The 15601-nt window shown below is 45.1% G+C and overlaps 1 protein-coding gene and 1 non-coding gene across 4 annotated transcripts in view; one reads left to right on the top strand and one right to left on the bottom strand.

Annotated features, from left to right (window-relative positions):
- The window catches only part of PTPRT (protein tyrosine phosphatase receptor type T), a 796626-nt gene that overhangs the window by 697343 nt on the left and 83682 nt on the right, over positions 1-15601 (top strand). For all 3 annotated transcript variants that reach the window (XM_042980385.1, XM_042980383.1, XM_042980384.1), the window contains one exon: positions 4251-4441. In XM_042980385.1, coding sequence (XP_042836319.1) covers positions 4251-4441 — 191 coding nt within the window. The remainder of the gene's footprint in view (positions 1-4250; positions 4442-15601) is intronic.
- Positions 14424-14554, bottom strand: LOC122237532. The gene has a single exon (XR_006216133.1). It is a non-coding gene; the product is annotated as a small nucleolar RNA SNORA43 (small nucleolar RNA).

The raw sequence follows: 15601 nt of genomic DNA on the forward strand, positions 1-15601 counted from the left end.
GTCTCTGAAGTTCACTATAACTCTAAATCAGCTCTCTTTAGAACTTGACTTGGCTCTGGGTAAGCCTGTACACCTGCATTGCCCACTAATCACCTATGCTGTTGAGCCCTGGAAATATGGCTAGTCTGAACTGAAATAAGACTACACTGAAGCGGGGCACCTGGGTGGCTCCGTCAGTTAAGTGTCCGACTTTGGCTCAGGTCATGATCTCATGGTTCATGAATTTGAGCCCCACATCAGGCTATGTGCTGACAGCTCAGAGCCTGGAGCCTGCTTTGGATTCTGTGCCTCCTTCTCTCTCTGCTTCTTCCCCACTCTCACTCTGTGTCTCTCTCAAAAATAAATAAACATTGAAAGAAATTTTAAGCTTACACTGAAGCAAGTGAAAAATTTTGTACATTGGATTTCAAAGCCCTAGTACAAATAAAGAGTGTAAAATATATCATTAATGATTTTATACTGACTGTTGAAATATTATTTTGTGAATTGAGTCAAATAAAATTTATTTTTTAAAATAATTTAACTTAATTCACTTTGCCGTATTTAATGTTGCTACAAGAAAACTTTAAATTACTTATGTGGCTTGCATTACATTTCCTTGGACCTCTTTGCCCTATTATGTAACTCAAGTATTCTCCATTTCTGTTATTCTTTTTCTCTAGATCTGTGCTGCCCAATATAGTAGCCACAAGCCACCATGTGGATATTTAAACTGAAATTAATTAAAATTAAACAGAACTTAAACTTCAGTTCCTCGGTCACATAAGCCGCATTTCACATGCTCACAAGCCACACGTGGTTAGTGACTGCCATATTGCACAGCACAGATATAGACCATTTCCATCATCATGGGAGGTTCTATCAGAGCCGATATAGGCTGTACATACTTATAGCAAAAAACCACAGAGGTGGGGTGTGAATGTCTGTAGCTTGAAAAACATTTCTGGAGTGCCCAGCTCCACAGCACATCCCCCTCCCATCTCCCAGGCACCTGTCCCTTCCCACCTTTGTTAGACTTGTTTATACACACCTTATCTCTTTTTCTTTCTTGCAAGGGCTGTGGCATGCTTATCTCCCTCTGAACATACTTTCCTCCACCCTCCTGTATGTATGTGGTATCTAACACCAAGCTTTATACAATATAGGTACTCAGTAAATATTTGTTAACCAGTCGGAGTGGCACTTCCTACCAAGTAATTGGAAATATGTGTCTGGAGCTACAGGGAGATCTATAAGGGGGATAAAAAAAAAATAGAAAAGTCAAGGCCAGAAGGAAGGAGAACCAGTAGAGGGACAGAGGAAATAGAGGGACTGTGGTGACCCAGGATCTCCTATGCATCACCCAAAAGCCCCTGACAGGCAACCACAGAAGTTGTTGCAGGGGAACTCACAGGCTTAGGCAACAGCTATAGAAAAAGTGCAAAAGAAATCCAAAATATTATCATGTGATAAATAAACATGCAAAACCCATTAAGGAGAATTCAAAATCGCATGAAAATCAAGGGTCTGGTGAGGAGAAAAATGAGCAGCGTTCTCTCCCAGGGCCAGCTGGTTTGAGTTACATTTTATGAGCAGCATGTGAATTCCAGTGCCCTTGTTGAATTAGCTGCGGAATCGCACGTTAGTTTTAAGGCTCCCACTCGAATAGGAACATCATAACGCTTTTTAATTGGGGCTGATAAAAACGTAGCATTACTTGTAGGTTCCTGAGAGAAGTGAGTTGTGAAATTGGGTTTTCATTAAACCTAATGATGGAAAATTAAGTATAGTGCGTCTGGTGAAATGGGCTGTGATAAAAGGCATCACTTCTGCATTATCGGAGGTTAATAAGGAAATAGGTGAGGTAAGATACATTGGAGAAGGGAGTCCAACTAGTTGAATTAATAAACCTTGAAAGCCCCTTGGTTCTGAGCCTTTACAGCATCATTAGCACCAGCGTTGACATTATTACGAATGTTACAGCAATACAAAGTTGTTAAATTTCAAATGCATTTACTTTCCATTCCAGTGTTGGTTTTGCTGACACCAAGTTTACAATCTGTCTAGCACTGTGTTTAGGGAAAATATCCATATTGGCTTGGGGAACATTTGGCATCTCACAAAATTTGCCAGGTGCCCATTCCTAAGAAGCCTGTCTCTGCCAGGCAGTCCGTCTTCCAGGCAGTCCGTGCCCCAGGTCCTTTGAAAGACCATGGATCTCTGAAGACACCTGTCCCCATGTGTGATGGCGGTTTAGGTGGGAGACACTCACAGGGCTCCAGGCACTGACTCTGGCCCATGCTCTCCTGGGCATCATGAAGTGCAGCATCCAGAGAAGTAAACAGAAATGCCCCTTCTCCATTCCCAACCCCACCATAGGGTCACAGGAGTGATACTCGCCGGAAGGGTGCCTCCTATCTGTGACAGCTGGGGCACCGGCAAGAACTAGTGTGTCCTTAAAGAAAGGAATTCTTAAAACCCTTCAACAGCTTCCCTCTGGCTGGGAGATTCTCACACGTTCACAGCCTTCTTGACCTGCCTCACACCATCTCTGAGAGCTTTGCCCCCATCACGTGCCCACCCATCTCCTCCGCTCCTTCTCGGCCTCCTTCTCTTCCCTCAATGTGGTTCCCTTCCCCGGCTTCTGTCCTTGTGCTTCAGGTGGTTCTTCTTGTCTGTCTGCCATACTGGACTGTCAAGTCTGGAGGGTGCGGTCTGTGTTGTGTGCATTGCCAATGCCTACCACAGTCCCTGGCACATTGACAGTGAATTCTCAGTAAATTGGCCTCCTGATCACAAGGGTGTGCTGGAGAGTGAAAGCAGCCCCCACATTTGCAAAGCTCTCCATTTAATCAATGCCATTGAAGATGTACTACATGTTACCTACAGTCCCAGGAGGGAAAGGAAGCAGGATTTTTCTTCTGTGCAGTCCAGAAAGCTGTGCTAACATCTCACGTAGGCCCTTCTTCCTTGTACATAAGCCTGTACGCTCTAGGTCTTTTTGTTGGCAATCCTTCCTTACTAGGAACAGTTTAGCTCTTGCTGTCACATAGGAGATTCCACTTCCACATACAGAAGCAATGTCTGAAAGATTATTATGACATGAGCGACAAACAAGCTAACAGGGAACACGGATTTTGAAAAGACAAGTTGCAGAAAGTCAGGAATATACACTGAAGCCTCCCTGGGAGTGACTGTGGCATAGGCTTAATGGGGTCTGTGTGGGTACCTTAATGTGCCTGAAAACACCAGGATCATCATCTATGGCAGTTCTGATCTCATACATGCCACAACTGGAGGCTCTGGGGCATAGACAGTCCATGACTTTGGGAGGAGGTTGAGGAAACCAAGCCTAGATGGTTGTGAACTGGCCCTGAAAGATCAACAATGTATGCTTGGCAGGGAGTCCGTAGGGCAAGCATGTGGCTGTCCTGGCCAGAGGGGAACAGAGGAATTCAAATCTCCCCTCGGCATGCATCAGTTTCCGGGCGGGGGGGGGTGGGGGGCGACGGTGAGCCAGCAGAGGGCAGTTAGCGTGACTCAGTGGGTATAGAGATTATTATCAAGGAGAGTACAGATCTTATATCAAGGAGAGATTCGATAAAGGAGATGGGGCATAGGACCCAGGCCTGGGAGAAGTAGCTGGCAGGACTGAAGGAAGAGGTTCAGCGACACTCCTGGATCAAGAGTGTGAACTGGTGGGGAAACTAGATAGTAGACAGAAGCCAAGCACGTTGCAGAGCCCAGAGCTGGAGAGAGCAGCTGAAGGGGTCAGAGTCCAAGACTGGCTTCAGTTCCTCCCAAGGATGTAGGCAGACGGAGCAGGAGCAGACACATGGCTCTGGTCTCCAGAGACCTGGGCTCTCCTCACTTGCAAGCAGGCACCAGAGATGATTTCCAGGCATCCTATTTCCTAAACTGCTGTCTGGCTTCTCACTGGCTCTGAGATTGGCCCTAATTGGCCAAGACCACCCTCTCAAGCCTGGAGGAAGGACTGAGACAGGCAGAGGATGGCAGCCAACCTGGAACTTGGTCACTGCTCCATCGATAAGCACCCTTGAAATAGAAACAAACCCAGGGTTATTGTGTTCATTGGTTCGTTTGTTGTTTTAATTTTTAAATCTGCCACCACAGCCATGCGAGGGAAGCAGTGTCCTCAGCTTCCTGATCACTTGAGTCTTGAGTTAGTTCCCCTGCCCTGGGGGGTGGTGGAGAGGACAGAGGACAGAACTCTCATAGGTGATATGTGCTTTGCCCCCTTCTCTTTGAAGCAGATGGCAGCCGTGGGGAGCTGTCCCAGCCCACCCTCACGATCCAGACTCACCCCTACCGGGCCTGCGACCCTGTGGAGATGAGCTATCCCCGGGACCAGTTCCAGCCTGCCATCCGGGTGGCGGACCTACTGCAGCACATCACCCAGATGAAGAGAGGCCAGGGCTATGGGTTCAAGGAGGAATATGAGGTAAGAGACCACCCTGTGGAGAAACTTCCTGATGGGCACAGAGGCTTCATGGGTGCTGAATCCTTGCGACTCAAAGGATGGTCCCCAGGCCAGCAACAACAGCATCGCTTGGGAGTGTGTTGGAAAGGCACCATCCCAGTCCCCACTCAGACCTACTGAATCAGTTTCGATTCCTGCCTTCCTTCAATAGGAAGATGGAAAGGATCAAGTCCCATATCCCACCTGTTGTAAAAAAAAAAAAAAAAAAAAAAAGCCAGCCAGTCTCCCCTGCCAGTGATTTCCGGGAGACTTGCTTGCTCGTAGTCCCCTCTGGGCCCATTACCTTGCTTCTGCTGTGTTCTCAACACCCACCGCCTGAGTCACTTTCACCTCTGGTATCTCCTTCTCTCTCTTTGTACCTTCTCCTCACCCTGGCTTTGGACATCCCTTCTCTCCCTCCCCAAGGCAACTCCAGTGCAGAGGACTTGTGAGTAGTGGCTGTTACTGAGGTTTGGGGAATAACAGAAGGATTGCAGCAAAGTACAGGAAGTGCCCGAATAAAAGTCCTTCTGAGGTTCCGGCCTCCTGACAGGTCTCTGTCCACTCTGTCCCCAAAGTTCTTTGTAGTATCCTCAAATTTTTCCTTTTTTTTTTTTCAATTTTTCCCAGCATCCAGGAAAAGAATTCCCACGCTCCCCCCACACTCATTTGTTTATGCAAAACAGTTTAGCTTTCTCTGTCTCCCTTCTTTTGCTTTAGACCTTGCCCCTCAGGCCTCACCTTTTACAAAGAAGAAAATAAAATAGAAGGAAAAATTCATTAAGATATTTTCCTGAACTAAAGAGCACCACCTCACTCCCCAGGAAGAATTTTGCAAGCCTCCTTGTGCAGCCAGCTTTGAAAACAACATTTCTTTCTTTACTTTTCCTTTCCTCTCTCTCTCCCTCCCCCTCTCCTTCTTCCTTCCCAGAATATCTTTCGAGCATCTACTGTGTGCCAGGCTCTGAGTTATGTGTACTAGTTTTTGTAGGTTTCTTTTTTTCACATGCACATGTTCCCCAAATATGCCAGGGTCGGTAACACTGTATGCAGCGCAAACGCATTGACTAAGACTCTACATATTTGGAATTCTTGATAGTGCAGACTAAGTTTATCTCTCAGACTATATTCTGAGAAAGAGCTTACAAAGCAGTATTTCAGAAGCTATGTGAGCTCATGAAATTGTGCTAAACTTGGGGGAGGGGCGGGCTGCTGAGTCCAGACAGCCAGATTCCAGTACAATAAACTGTGTGATATTAACATACCATTTTGCTACCTGAGTTTTAAATTCTTTATTAGTTGAATGGAGAGTTTGGATAAGGTGATGTCTAAGGACCTCTCTGGTCCTAAAATTTTACGAGAGTATAAAACACGGTGGCAAGGGGCATGTTTGACACATTTATGAGAACAAAAACGTTTATGTCCATGGATGTGAGTAATTACCAGCTCAGGAGAACTTGTGCTTAATTTCAAATATGATCCCAGTAAAATAGCATTTTTTCATATCCTCAATCCACAAATTTGGGGAGGAAATTGGGGTAATATTTGGAGGAAATGGTCTCTTCACTGCTCATCCCTGGGCCTTACTTCCTAGGAGGTTTGTTGAATGGTCCCAGTCCCTGAAAGTGTGGAGGCGTACATGGGTATGTGCTTATACACACCTGTGTACATATCTTTGGTGAGTGAATGACAGGAGATAGTGTGCTGTTGGTAAAGACATATTCAATGTCATGATGGTTTATAAGTCATTAGTCATACTATTTCATTTAAGGTTCCAATAGCATGAAGGGAGACTGGGGACTTATCAGAAAGGGGAAGAAATAGTCAAAGACTGAGAAACACTGTTCTAAGAAACTGAGGTCTAAAATTTGAAAACAAAAAAACAAATACATTTGACTACTTTAGTGCATTTCCTTCCAGGGTAATATCTTTTTGGAAGGTACATCCCTATGTGGTATGATTTGGATTGATTTTTTTTAATTTATTTTTCTGCCTTTTTACATTTCCCAAACTTTCTGGAGTGGAAATGATGTGTTTTTATAATATAACAATACATTTTGCTCCACCATTTAGACCCCAAACAGAAATATCACTTAGTGGACTAGTCCTGCCTTCACTTCGTTCAAATTATATTAACCAGTTAACTTGAATGTTTAGCTTCCAGTTAACACATTTTCTGATTAGCAGGAGGTTAAGTGGGAAGCAGCCTTATTTAATGGGAATCTTCCCACAATCTGCCAGTCCCCTTTCCTAGACATTAGGTGGATATGGCTTTGATCATCAAAGTGCCCATGATGTCTGGAATCTACATAGTGGACCTACGAGCCACAGGTTTGCTTGAAGACCATGCCCTGTTGTAATCACAAGGATCCTGAGCCTCCACTCCTACTCTCAAACCAACATGTTTTGTGCTCTTTCTTGCCTATGACTCCTGCTCAGCCTTTTTCATACAAATGGGTGGGTTTGACAAGTTGACATATAAGGGACCTCTCAGCTATAGCAAACTGTGTCTTCTAAAATTCAGTTCAGCTGTACAGTCACATAAATTTGTTCAATAAATATTCACTGAGTATTTACCATTCCCAAGGAGCGTTCTACATACATATTTGGATACAGAATTGAACAAATTGGACAAAGATTCATTCCCTCCTGAAACTTGTGTTCTAGCAAGAGAAACAAGAAATCAATTACAGACTTAAAAACAAGTTATTTTATTAAAAGCCTTGGAGAAGACATTTACTGCTCTTCAATCTAGACCTGAGCTAATGTTGGAACAGATGAAGTGTGTGTACCTTTGACACTTCAGTAATATTCTCTAGTTTTTCAACAAGAGGACAGAGAAATGTCTTACAAATGCATATTGATGTGAAAGGCTAGTTTCACCTTTCTTGATGCCTCACAAATAAGGGGAAATGGCTTGTGAATAGTGTAACTATAAAACAAAAATAATTATAATTGAGAATTCAGACAAAAAAGACAAGTCATTTCACAACAATTCACTTAATATGTTAGTAAATAATATGTTCAACAGTGAAACATACTATTTGCTGTGCTACACACTATCCCAAATCTTAGTGACGTGAAACAACCAATTTACTGTGCTCATTGATTCTGTGGGTCAGAAATTTGGACATAGCACAACAGAGTCTGCCTCTGCTCCTTGATGTGTTGGAAACCTTGACGTGGAAGCCTCTAAGACTGGGGCTGTAATCATCAGAAAGTGTCTTCACTTTCATATCTAGTGATTGCTGCAGGCTGTCCCCTGGGGTCTCAGCTAGGATTGTCATCTGGAACACCTACACACGGCCTCTTCAGGTGGCCTGGACTTCCTCACAGCACGGGAGCCTGACGATGCTGGACGTCATGCATAGTAGCTCATCGGTCCAAAGGTGAGCCTCTTAGCTAACAGTAGAAAGTACATCATCCTTTGTGACCTAGACTCGGGCATCACACAGCATCGCTACTACCTCATTGTATTGGTTATAAGTAAGTAATAACTGCCTATATTCTAGGGAAGGGGAATTAAACTCCCTCTCTTGATAGATGGAGGGGCAATTGCAAGATTCTACAAGAGAATGCAGAACAGGAAATACTGGACAATACAATCTTTGGATGATACACACTGCCACAAGTACCATGGAAAAAGAAAGGATAGAGCAAGGCAGGGAGATAGTATATTCCAGGGACGTAGAGTAAACAGGGTTCCAGTATTAAATAGGGTACAAAGGTAGTCCTTAATTAAACGAAAAGTTTTGAGCAGATACATGGTGGAAGAAATCTAGAGGCAGAAAGGTCCAGATCAAGGGAGTACGAGGAGGCCAAGGGTGGTATGAGTAGAGTGAACAAGGAGTAAAAGTAATAAAAGACGACATTGGAGAAATAAAGGGGGAATCTGACCATGTAGTGCCTCATAAGCCATTTTAAGGACTTTGGCTTTTACTCTGTATGAAATGGAAAGCCACTGCAGAGGTTTGAGAAAACAAATAACTATTTCACATTACTTTGAAATGCTCATTCCAGCTACTGTGTTGAGAAGAGACATAAGTAGGCAAGAGTCAAAGCAGGGAGACCAGTTAAGAAGCCATGGCAGTAACCCAGGCAAGAGGCAATGGTGACACCACCAAGGCGTGGCAGTGGAGGTGGTGAGAAATGGTTGGATTCTGAACATAGCTTCCAGACAGAACCAACAGGGTTTCCTAATGCATTAGCATGGTGTGTGAAAGAGAGAGAGAGGATTCAAGGGTGACTCCGGGGCTATTACTTGAACCACTGGGAGGATGGAGTTGCCACTACCAGATATAGGGAAGCTGCAGGGAGAACAGACTTGGGGCCAATGGAACAATCGGGAGTTCAATTTTGAACTGAGTTTGAGGTGTCCATTAGACATGTTAGTGAAGATGGAAAGTAGGTAATTGGACATACGAGTCTGGAATTTGGGAAAGAAGCCTGAGCTAAGGAGAAAACTTTGGGAGTTACTGTCATATAGATGATATTAAAGCCACAAGCCCTTGCTTCGAGGTCACGAAGCAAGTGAGCATTGATTGACAGAGATGATAACCAAGGATGAGCCTTGTGGAATGTCAATTTAAAGATGTTTGAGGACTCTCCATAGGCCAGATTTTGTACTAGGCTCTAGGAACTGAGAGGAGACAGAGCTCTTGCCTTCTGGGAGAACTTAGAGCCTATTCTTAGACACAGACATATGAACTGATCACTTCAGTATCTTGAGAAAATGTCACAATAGAGTGCTGTGGGAACCCTTGTGGGTGGTGTGCATGAAACCTAGCCTGGGGATGGATGGCCGTTGGCTTTCTGGAACACATAAAGCCTAAACCAAAGCTTGAGAAATACGAATCACCAAATTTGAAAGCAGGGAAGGCTGTTCTGGGCAGAGGGACTAGAAGAGTCTGTGGCATGGAGGTATGCATAACAGGTTGAATTATGAGAACCAGAAGCAGTTTGGTACAAAAACTATGTTTGGCATACAAAGCATGGAGGGAGATAGGGCTGGAACTATCAGTAGGAGTGGGCTGGGGTGGTGAAGCAAGGGGATATTTTTCAGGCTAAGTAAGGAGTTTGGATTCAATTCTAGAGGTCATGCAGAGCCATGGAACGGAGCAGCATTTTTTAAAGTTGAATTCACATTCTAGATGTAACTGTCTGGCATTGATCAGAGCAGGGAGACCAGAGGCAGGTAGGCGGTAATTGAAGGAAAAGATGGAATTGCTCAAACCAGGAGACTGGGCCCAGAGCCCAGACAAGCCCACACATGTTCTCTCCTGTAGAGACATAGAATCAGTTCGTGCTCTTTGGCATGTAAACGTGAGTCTCTCAATATGTATTTTAAGTTCAATGACTTGAAGTCATATATGAGTCGTTCTGAGTTAATAGTCAAAATGCCTGGATTTAAGTCCTATCTCTTTAATTAAGTATCTGGGTGACCTTGGGCAGGTCATTCTCCTGTTCTGGGCCTCCATTTCCATATTTATGCAATAAAGGAAAAAAGGGGTTGGTCAGAGTGATCCAAACAATGCTTATGTCCCGCATATTTTGTGAGCCTAAGGAGGAACTGATTGTCCCGGACTGATAGTCCAGCTAGACCCCTTTCTGGGGCTGCCACCCCCATAGTTACATGTCAAGTCCCAGCAACTGTGGTTGACCAGGGGCCCTGGGTTCCTAGGAACTCAAGGAGACCTAAGGCTAATTAACCTCACCTGCCATACAAATAGGAAGTTTGGAGGTTTTCAGTCTTGGCCACACATTAGAATTACCTAAGGAGGTTTTAAAAATGCCAATGCCTAGGCTGTCCTTCAGATTAATTAGAATTCCTAGAGGTGGGATCCAGAGATCTATATTTTCTAAGCTGTCCGGATAACTATAATTACTTTCAAGGTTGAGGGATGCTGGCCTAAGGAGACTCCTTGGAGTCCCCAGAGCGTGCCCTGCCTGTGCCCCCAGACCTATCACCTCACTACTCTCCTTGCTGCTGGTCACATCTGATGCCATGGGGCATGTGATAGCCACTCACAGTGGTGATAGAGCACAGCCATGTTGAAACTAAGGGGCTTCTGCTCATGATCTTGGACTGCAGAGTCTTCTTCCCTCTTTCCTGTCCTGTTTTCCCAGCCCAGATTCTCCTACCCTCCCCAGCTACAAAACAAAAGTCTTAGCACACTAACAAATGCTAAGAGATGTTGGCTGGAGAGAAGAGTTGCCTAAAGCCCAGACATCATCGTGGTCAGAAGAGCAGCAGGCTCGAGGAAGATGAGGAACAACAGGAAGGGGTGACTTTGTCATGGGGAGAATGGAAGCCTATTAATCCCAGTTCAATCCAGCCAGTCTGTCATCGTAATGAATGATGAGCCCAGTAGGGTGACCAGAAGGTTATCTGGTTATTATAGCCCCATGAAGACTATTTAAGGCAACAAGGAACAGCTGTGAGGAATAGGATACAACCTAATGAAGAGCAAACATTTGTTCATTCTCCAGCTCTGGACAGACACGCTGTGTGCATGGCGTCTGTGGGGTGAAGCCAGTGTTGTCATGTGTCTGCTAGTCGTCTGTGGGTGACACTGGCAGGCAGCCTTCGGATGGGGCATAACCATAAAGATGGATGCTTCAGGATGCTCCAGTGCCCTCTTGTCTGCTCGGAGCCACCTGAACAGAGGCAGAATAGACCTTCACAACTTTTCTCTCCTCAGTTGATGAGGTTAGTCACAGAGCATCCCACTGCAGGTGATTCCTGAGAGATCTGGTCTACCTCCTCAATAGTTTATGAGTGAGAAGAGAGATTCTGGGGAGGGGCCTGGGGAGTTAGCAGATGCCCCAGGGCATGAAAGGGAAAACCATGGCTGTTCTCCAACTGTGGGAACTCATAATGACCAAAATAGGAAGACTTGGATTCCACCTGCTCATATCACTCCACTCCTCATGGGTTAAATCGAGGAGAAAACAGGCCATTTCCGGAGGGTGGCCCAAAGATACCAGTAACCCATGTGGGTTCAGACTTGAAAGATTTTCTAGCAGGAATAAAACTCATGTAGGAGAGACTATTAATGCAGTGTTTCCCTTTGAGCTTATTTTTATTTTTCTACTTAGAATTCTGTTTGGAACCCAAAAAACAGTATTTTCTGTGTTTGGTATGAGAGCCCTCCCCAACCAAGCAAGCAATTTTCAGATGGTACCAGAGAAAAATTCCCTTGACTAAGAGTCAAGACCTGGTTTTCAGTCTATTTCTGACATGCTGGGTGGTCTTGGACAAGATTGCTCCCTCCCTGGGTCCCCACTTATCTCCTGTGAGATGTTCGGCTGCATGGAGTGGACTCCTGAAGCTTCCACTTCATTTGGCCAGAAACACTTACTGAGTACCTACTTTGTACCTTACCTTACAGTGTTTGGAGACCTAGAGATCATTAGAAAGCTCAGCAAAGGAAATAAGAGACCCTACGTTAAAGGAAGATCGTGGTCTTAGTATTTTAACTCTAGTTAAAATGCTTTGTAGCACCTGGGGAAGGGCAGTCCAGGATGAGTGTGTGGGAGGGTGGTAGTATTGTTTATTTTTGCTTTTCGTCAGTTATTACTGTCAAGATCAATCAGAATCTTTACAAAAGATGAGACACTGCACTGAAGAAGAGTAGAAGAAGGCTGGGTAGAGGAAAAGGATGGGTGGCAGAGGGAATCTTGTGCTCAGGGTCTTGGAAAAAAATCATTGACGTGTTTCAAACCACTTCTTAGAAGGGAAACATAGTTGTTTGCCCATGAAAAAAGAGAAATAAAAATGAAGCCAGGTGGGGAATTCACACCCTTTGCCTAGTTTTCCTGGACAGAATTAACAAGGCAGTAGTTTAACAGCCCTCCCTCAACTCTGGCTGACTCTGTTTCAGGGAGAGCCGTTGGCCCAGAGACAGCCACGCAGAAGCTCGTGCATGAAGACAGAGACAGTATGTGGAGGGGTCCAACAGTCTGTAGCCTAGAATGGGATGCAGGGATCCCCCAGATCATGGTCTCAGAGCTGGGAGGAAAAGAGGGGCCCTAGTGTGAGCTTCTTTGTTAGACTATCGGCCTCATGAAGGCAGGGACCGGGTCTTACTCATCTCTCTTCTCTGAAGCATCTGCAAAATAGTATATAAATACTAAATATTAACTTAATGGAATTACAGAGTGCTGGCAGAAATATTTGTAATTAAGAATAGTTCCATCCGGGGCAGCGGGCAGGGGGTGGGAAGCAGTATTGCTTAAAGAAAGATACCAACGTAGAAAGACTCGCACATCTCTCACTGTCTCTATAGGTACACTGAGTATCTGCCTTAAAATCTAAGTTGACTCTTCCCCAGGAATGTGTTGTTTCTGTTTACCTTACTGCCGAAGACAGTGGCTCTCAAACTGTGATGGGTGTCAGAATCACCTGGAGAGTTAGTAAAGAACATTAGGACACAATGATAGGACATAGGTCCCATCATTGACACGGGACAGGACCCAGCCCTCTGCATTTAACCAAATTCTGTAAGGAGATTTGAATCACTACCAGTTTGAGAAACGCTGCCCTAAAATTTGTTTTTGAAAGAGACCTTGTAGCTTTTCAGGGGACTTTTTAAATGGTGCTTTGTGACTCTGCACACGGACACACATGTACTCAGCTATTCTACCTTGATCAAAGCTCCTGTCACAGACAAATACCCCATCTTGCTGCCATCTGATTTTCTACTCAGCTTCCCCAGCAGAACTCATAAATTACCGTCTATTTAGTGACATGGTCGCAATAATATTTGCTCTCCTGATGCCACTCTGAGTAGATATCATCAGTCATCCTCTCCTGCCTTCTCTATCCACATTTATAATCCCTAAGGCATGTGGTTTTCAGCCCAGAAAGAAGCATTCATTGCAAGCTTAGCCTCTGCCAGGGCCACCACTAATTCATGCAGCTCCTTAGAGTGAAATAGCAAAAGGTTCACCTGTCTCAAGATGCCTGTTCATAATATATCCAGAAATTTACATGCCTACCAGATGTATCATGCTTCCTTAGATGTGATGCTCTTGCTTTGTGCACAACCAATACAGCGATCCACGGCGGCCCTTGCCATCTACCAGCTAACCGTGGACTTCAGTAAGTGTGGGTGTTTACCGAACTCATGGACCTCAGTTGAGATGAGACCTTGGGCTTCCTGAACAGCTCATACAACTCTTTCTCACTTCCTGAATACTCGCTCTTACCTGTTTCTAGGGTGAACGATTTGTCCTGGTTTGTCCAGGATGGCCCAAGGTGTTTTTTAATTTTTTTAAGTTTATTTATTTATTTTGAGACAGAAAGAGAACACAAATGGGGTAGAGAGAGAGGGAGAGAAAATCCCAAGCAGGCTCCACACTGACAGCCCAGAGCCCAACATGGAGCTTGAACTCACGAACTATGAGATCACAACCTCAGCCGAGATCAAGAATCAGATGCTTAACCGAATGAGCCACCCAGGTGCCCAGGATGGTCCCAGTTTTAAAACAAAAGTCATATATCTTGGGGAGCCCTGTGGTCCAAGGCAAACCAGGATGGATGTTGTAAGGAGCCCCCATGTTTGGTCTTGTGACAGTAAACTGGATGTTTCCGATCAAAGGGAGGCAGGGGGTAAATTCCAGAAGTCAGCCACAGGCACTCAAGAGCACATTCTTGGGCAAGACTGGGATGGAAGAGTCTCCCACATCTACTGTGTGCCAGGCACGGTGTTAGGAGCCCACCAGCTATTTTGGGTAGTTTCTAATCATCACAGAACTCCATGGGGTGTATTTGTTTTTCATTTTTTTAATTTGCATGCTATAAAATCCATTTTGTGGGGAAGGAGGGAGGTGTACCGCTCTATGAATTTTAACAAATGCACAGAGTCATGTAAACAACAGGATATATGAGAGTTCCATGGTCAAAAAAAAATAGTCAAACCTTTCCCCCACCCTAACCTAAAGGGTGTTTTTTTTTTTTCCGGCTTGTTAGGCTACAAATCATTCTTAGTGGTCACTGTTCTGAGCACTGAGCATAGAAATAGTCACTTCCTCTTTGCCCCAGTGTCACAGGTGCAGCAAAGCAGAGCAGCTGTTCTCACCCACTGAGCCACCCAGCCTGGAGGCCAGGCTCAGAAACATGGCAGAGCTGTGAAGGGTGTACTATTGACTCAACTTTTAGAAAAGTTTATTGAGACTGGAAGTGATGGAATATTCATTCTAGTGTGTCTGCCTTTTGCAAAGCCCTGCCTTTCCCCTGACTCATATGCACAGTGGGTGGGCAAGACGTATTCTTGACAAGATAAATGAATGAAAGACCCAGGTAAAATGGTGCATCCTTGGTAAAGACTCTCTGGAGTCTTCCCTCCACTGAGAGAATGCCATGGTGGGCAGGGATGCAGGGAAGTCCTGGCCAGCTGGACTGCTCAGGCAGGAAGGAAGCCCTCAGCTGTGCCCCGAGGCATCAGCTAGGAACTGCCTGGTCAGCATTCTCTGGGCCTGGTTTTGCTGTACCCCAGGGCGTATCATATCCAATTATCTCCAGGAATACAGTCAAGCCAAAGGGAGGAAGAGGGGAATCATAAGTGACAGAATCTGCTGAGGATAGTGAGTGAACAGGTAAATGAAATGGACCAGGACACTCTCAGCCTTGAATTGGAGGTGAGTTGCTCTTGGAAGCTCTGTGTTTTGACGTCTCACTATCTGGGCATAACTCAAAGAGGCCTAAGTACAACGAAGAGTGTCCAAAGAAGGATAGCAAGCTCTAGAAAGGACCCTCATATCTCAGGAGGGCCAAACCAATAGGTAGAAGGAACCAGCCAGGCATCAGGGGGCAATTCTTAGAGCAGGGACCAGAAGTAGTAAGTGGGGAAACTGAGGTAGGTTGAACAAGCCTATGAACTGATTCAGCACAGCAGAGCCTAAGAAGCCCGTGACCCCTACTGGGGTCTCGATAGGTACGATGAGTGTCTGACTTACTGAGTTCCATGGCTGGGAGCGAGGACGGATGGGTGGGCAGGTGGGTTGTAGCCACAGGGAGAGTTAGTCTGGAGTAGGCACCAGAAAATAATTTTATCCCAAAGTCTGTGAAGCCCGTGAACAACGATGAAGGGAGGGTTTGAGACACAAGAGCTCTTACCGCTTATCATGCTGCTGGTACTG

This window comes from Panthera tigris, chromosome A3 (assembly GCF_018350195.1).
Source record: "Panthera tigris isolate Pti1 chromosome A3, P.tigris_Pti1_mat1.1, whole genome shotgun sequence".
Lineage (NCBI taxonomy): Eukaryota > Metazoa > Chordata > Mammalia > Carnivora > Felidae > Panthera > Panthera tigris.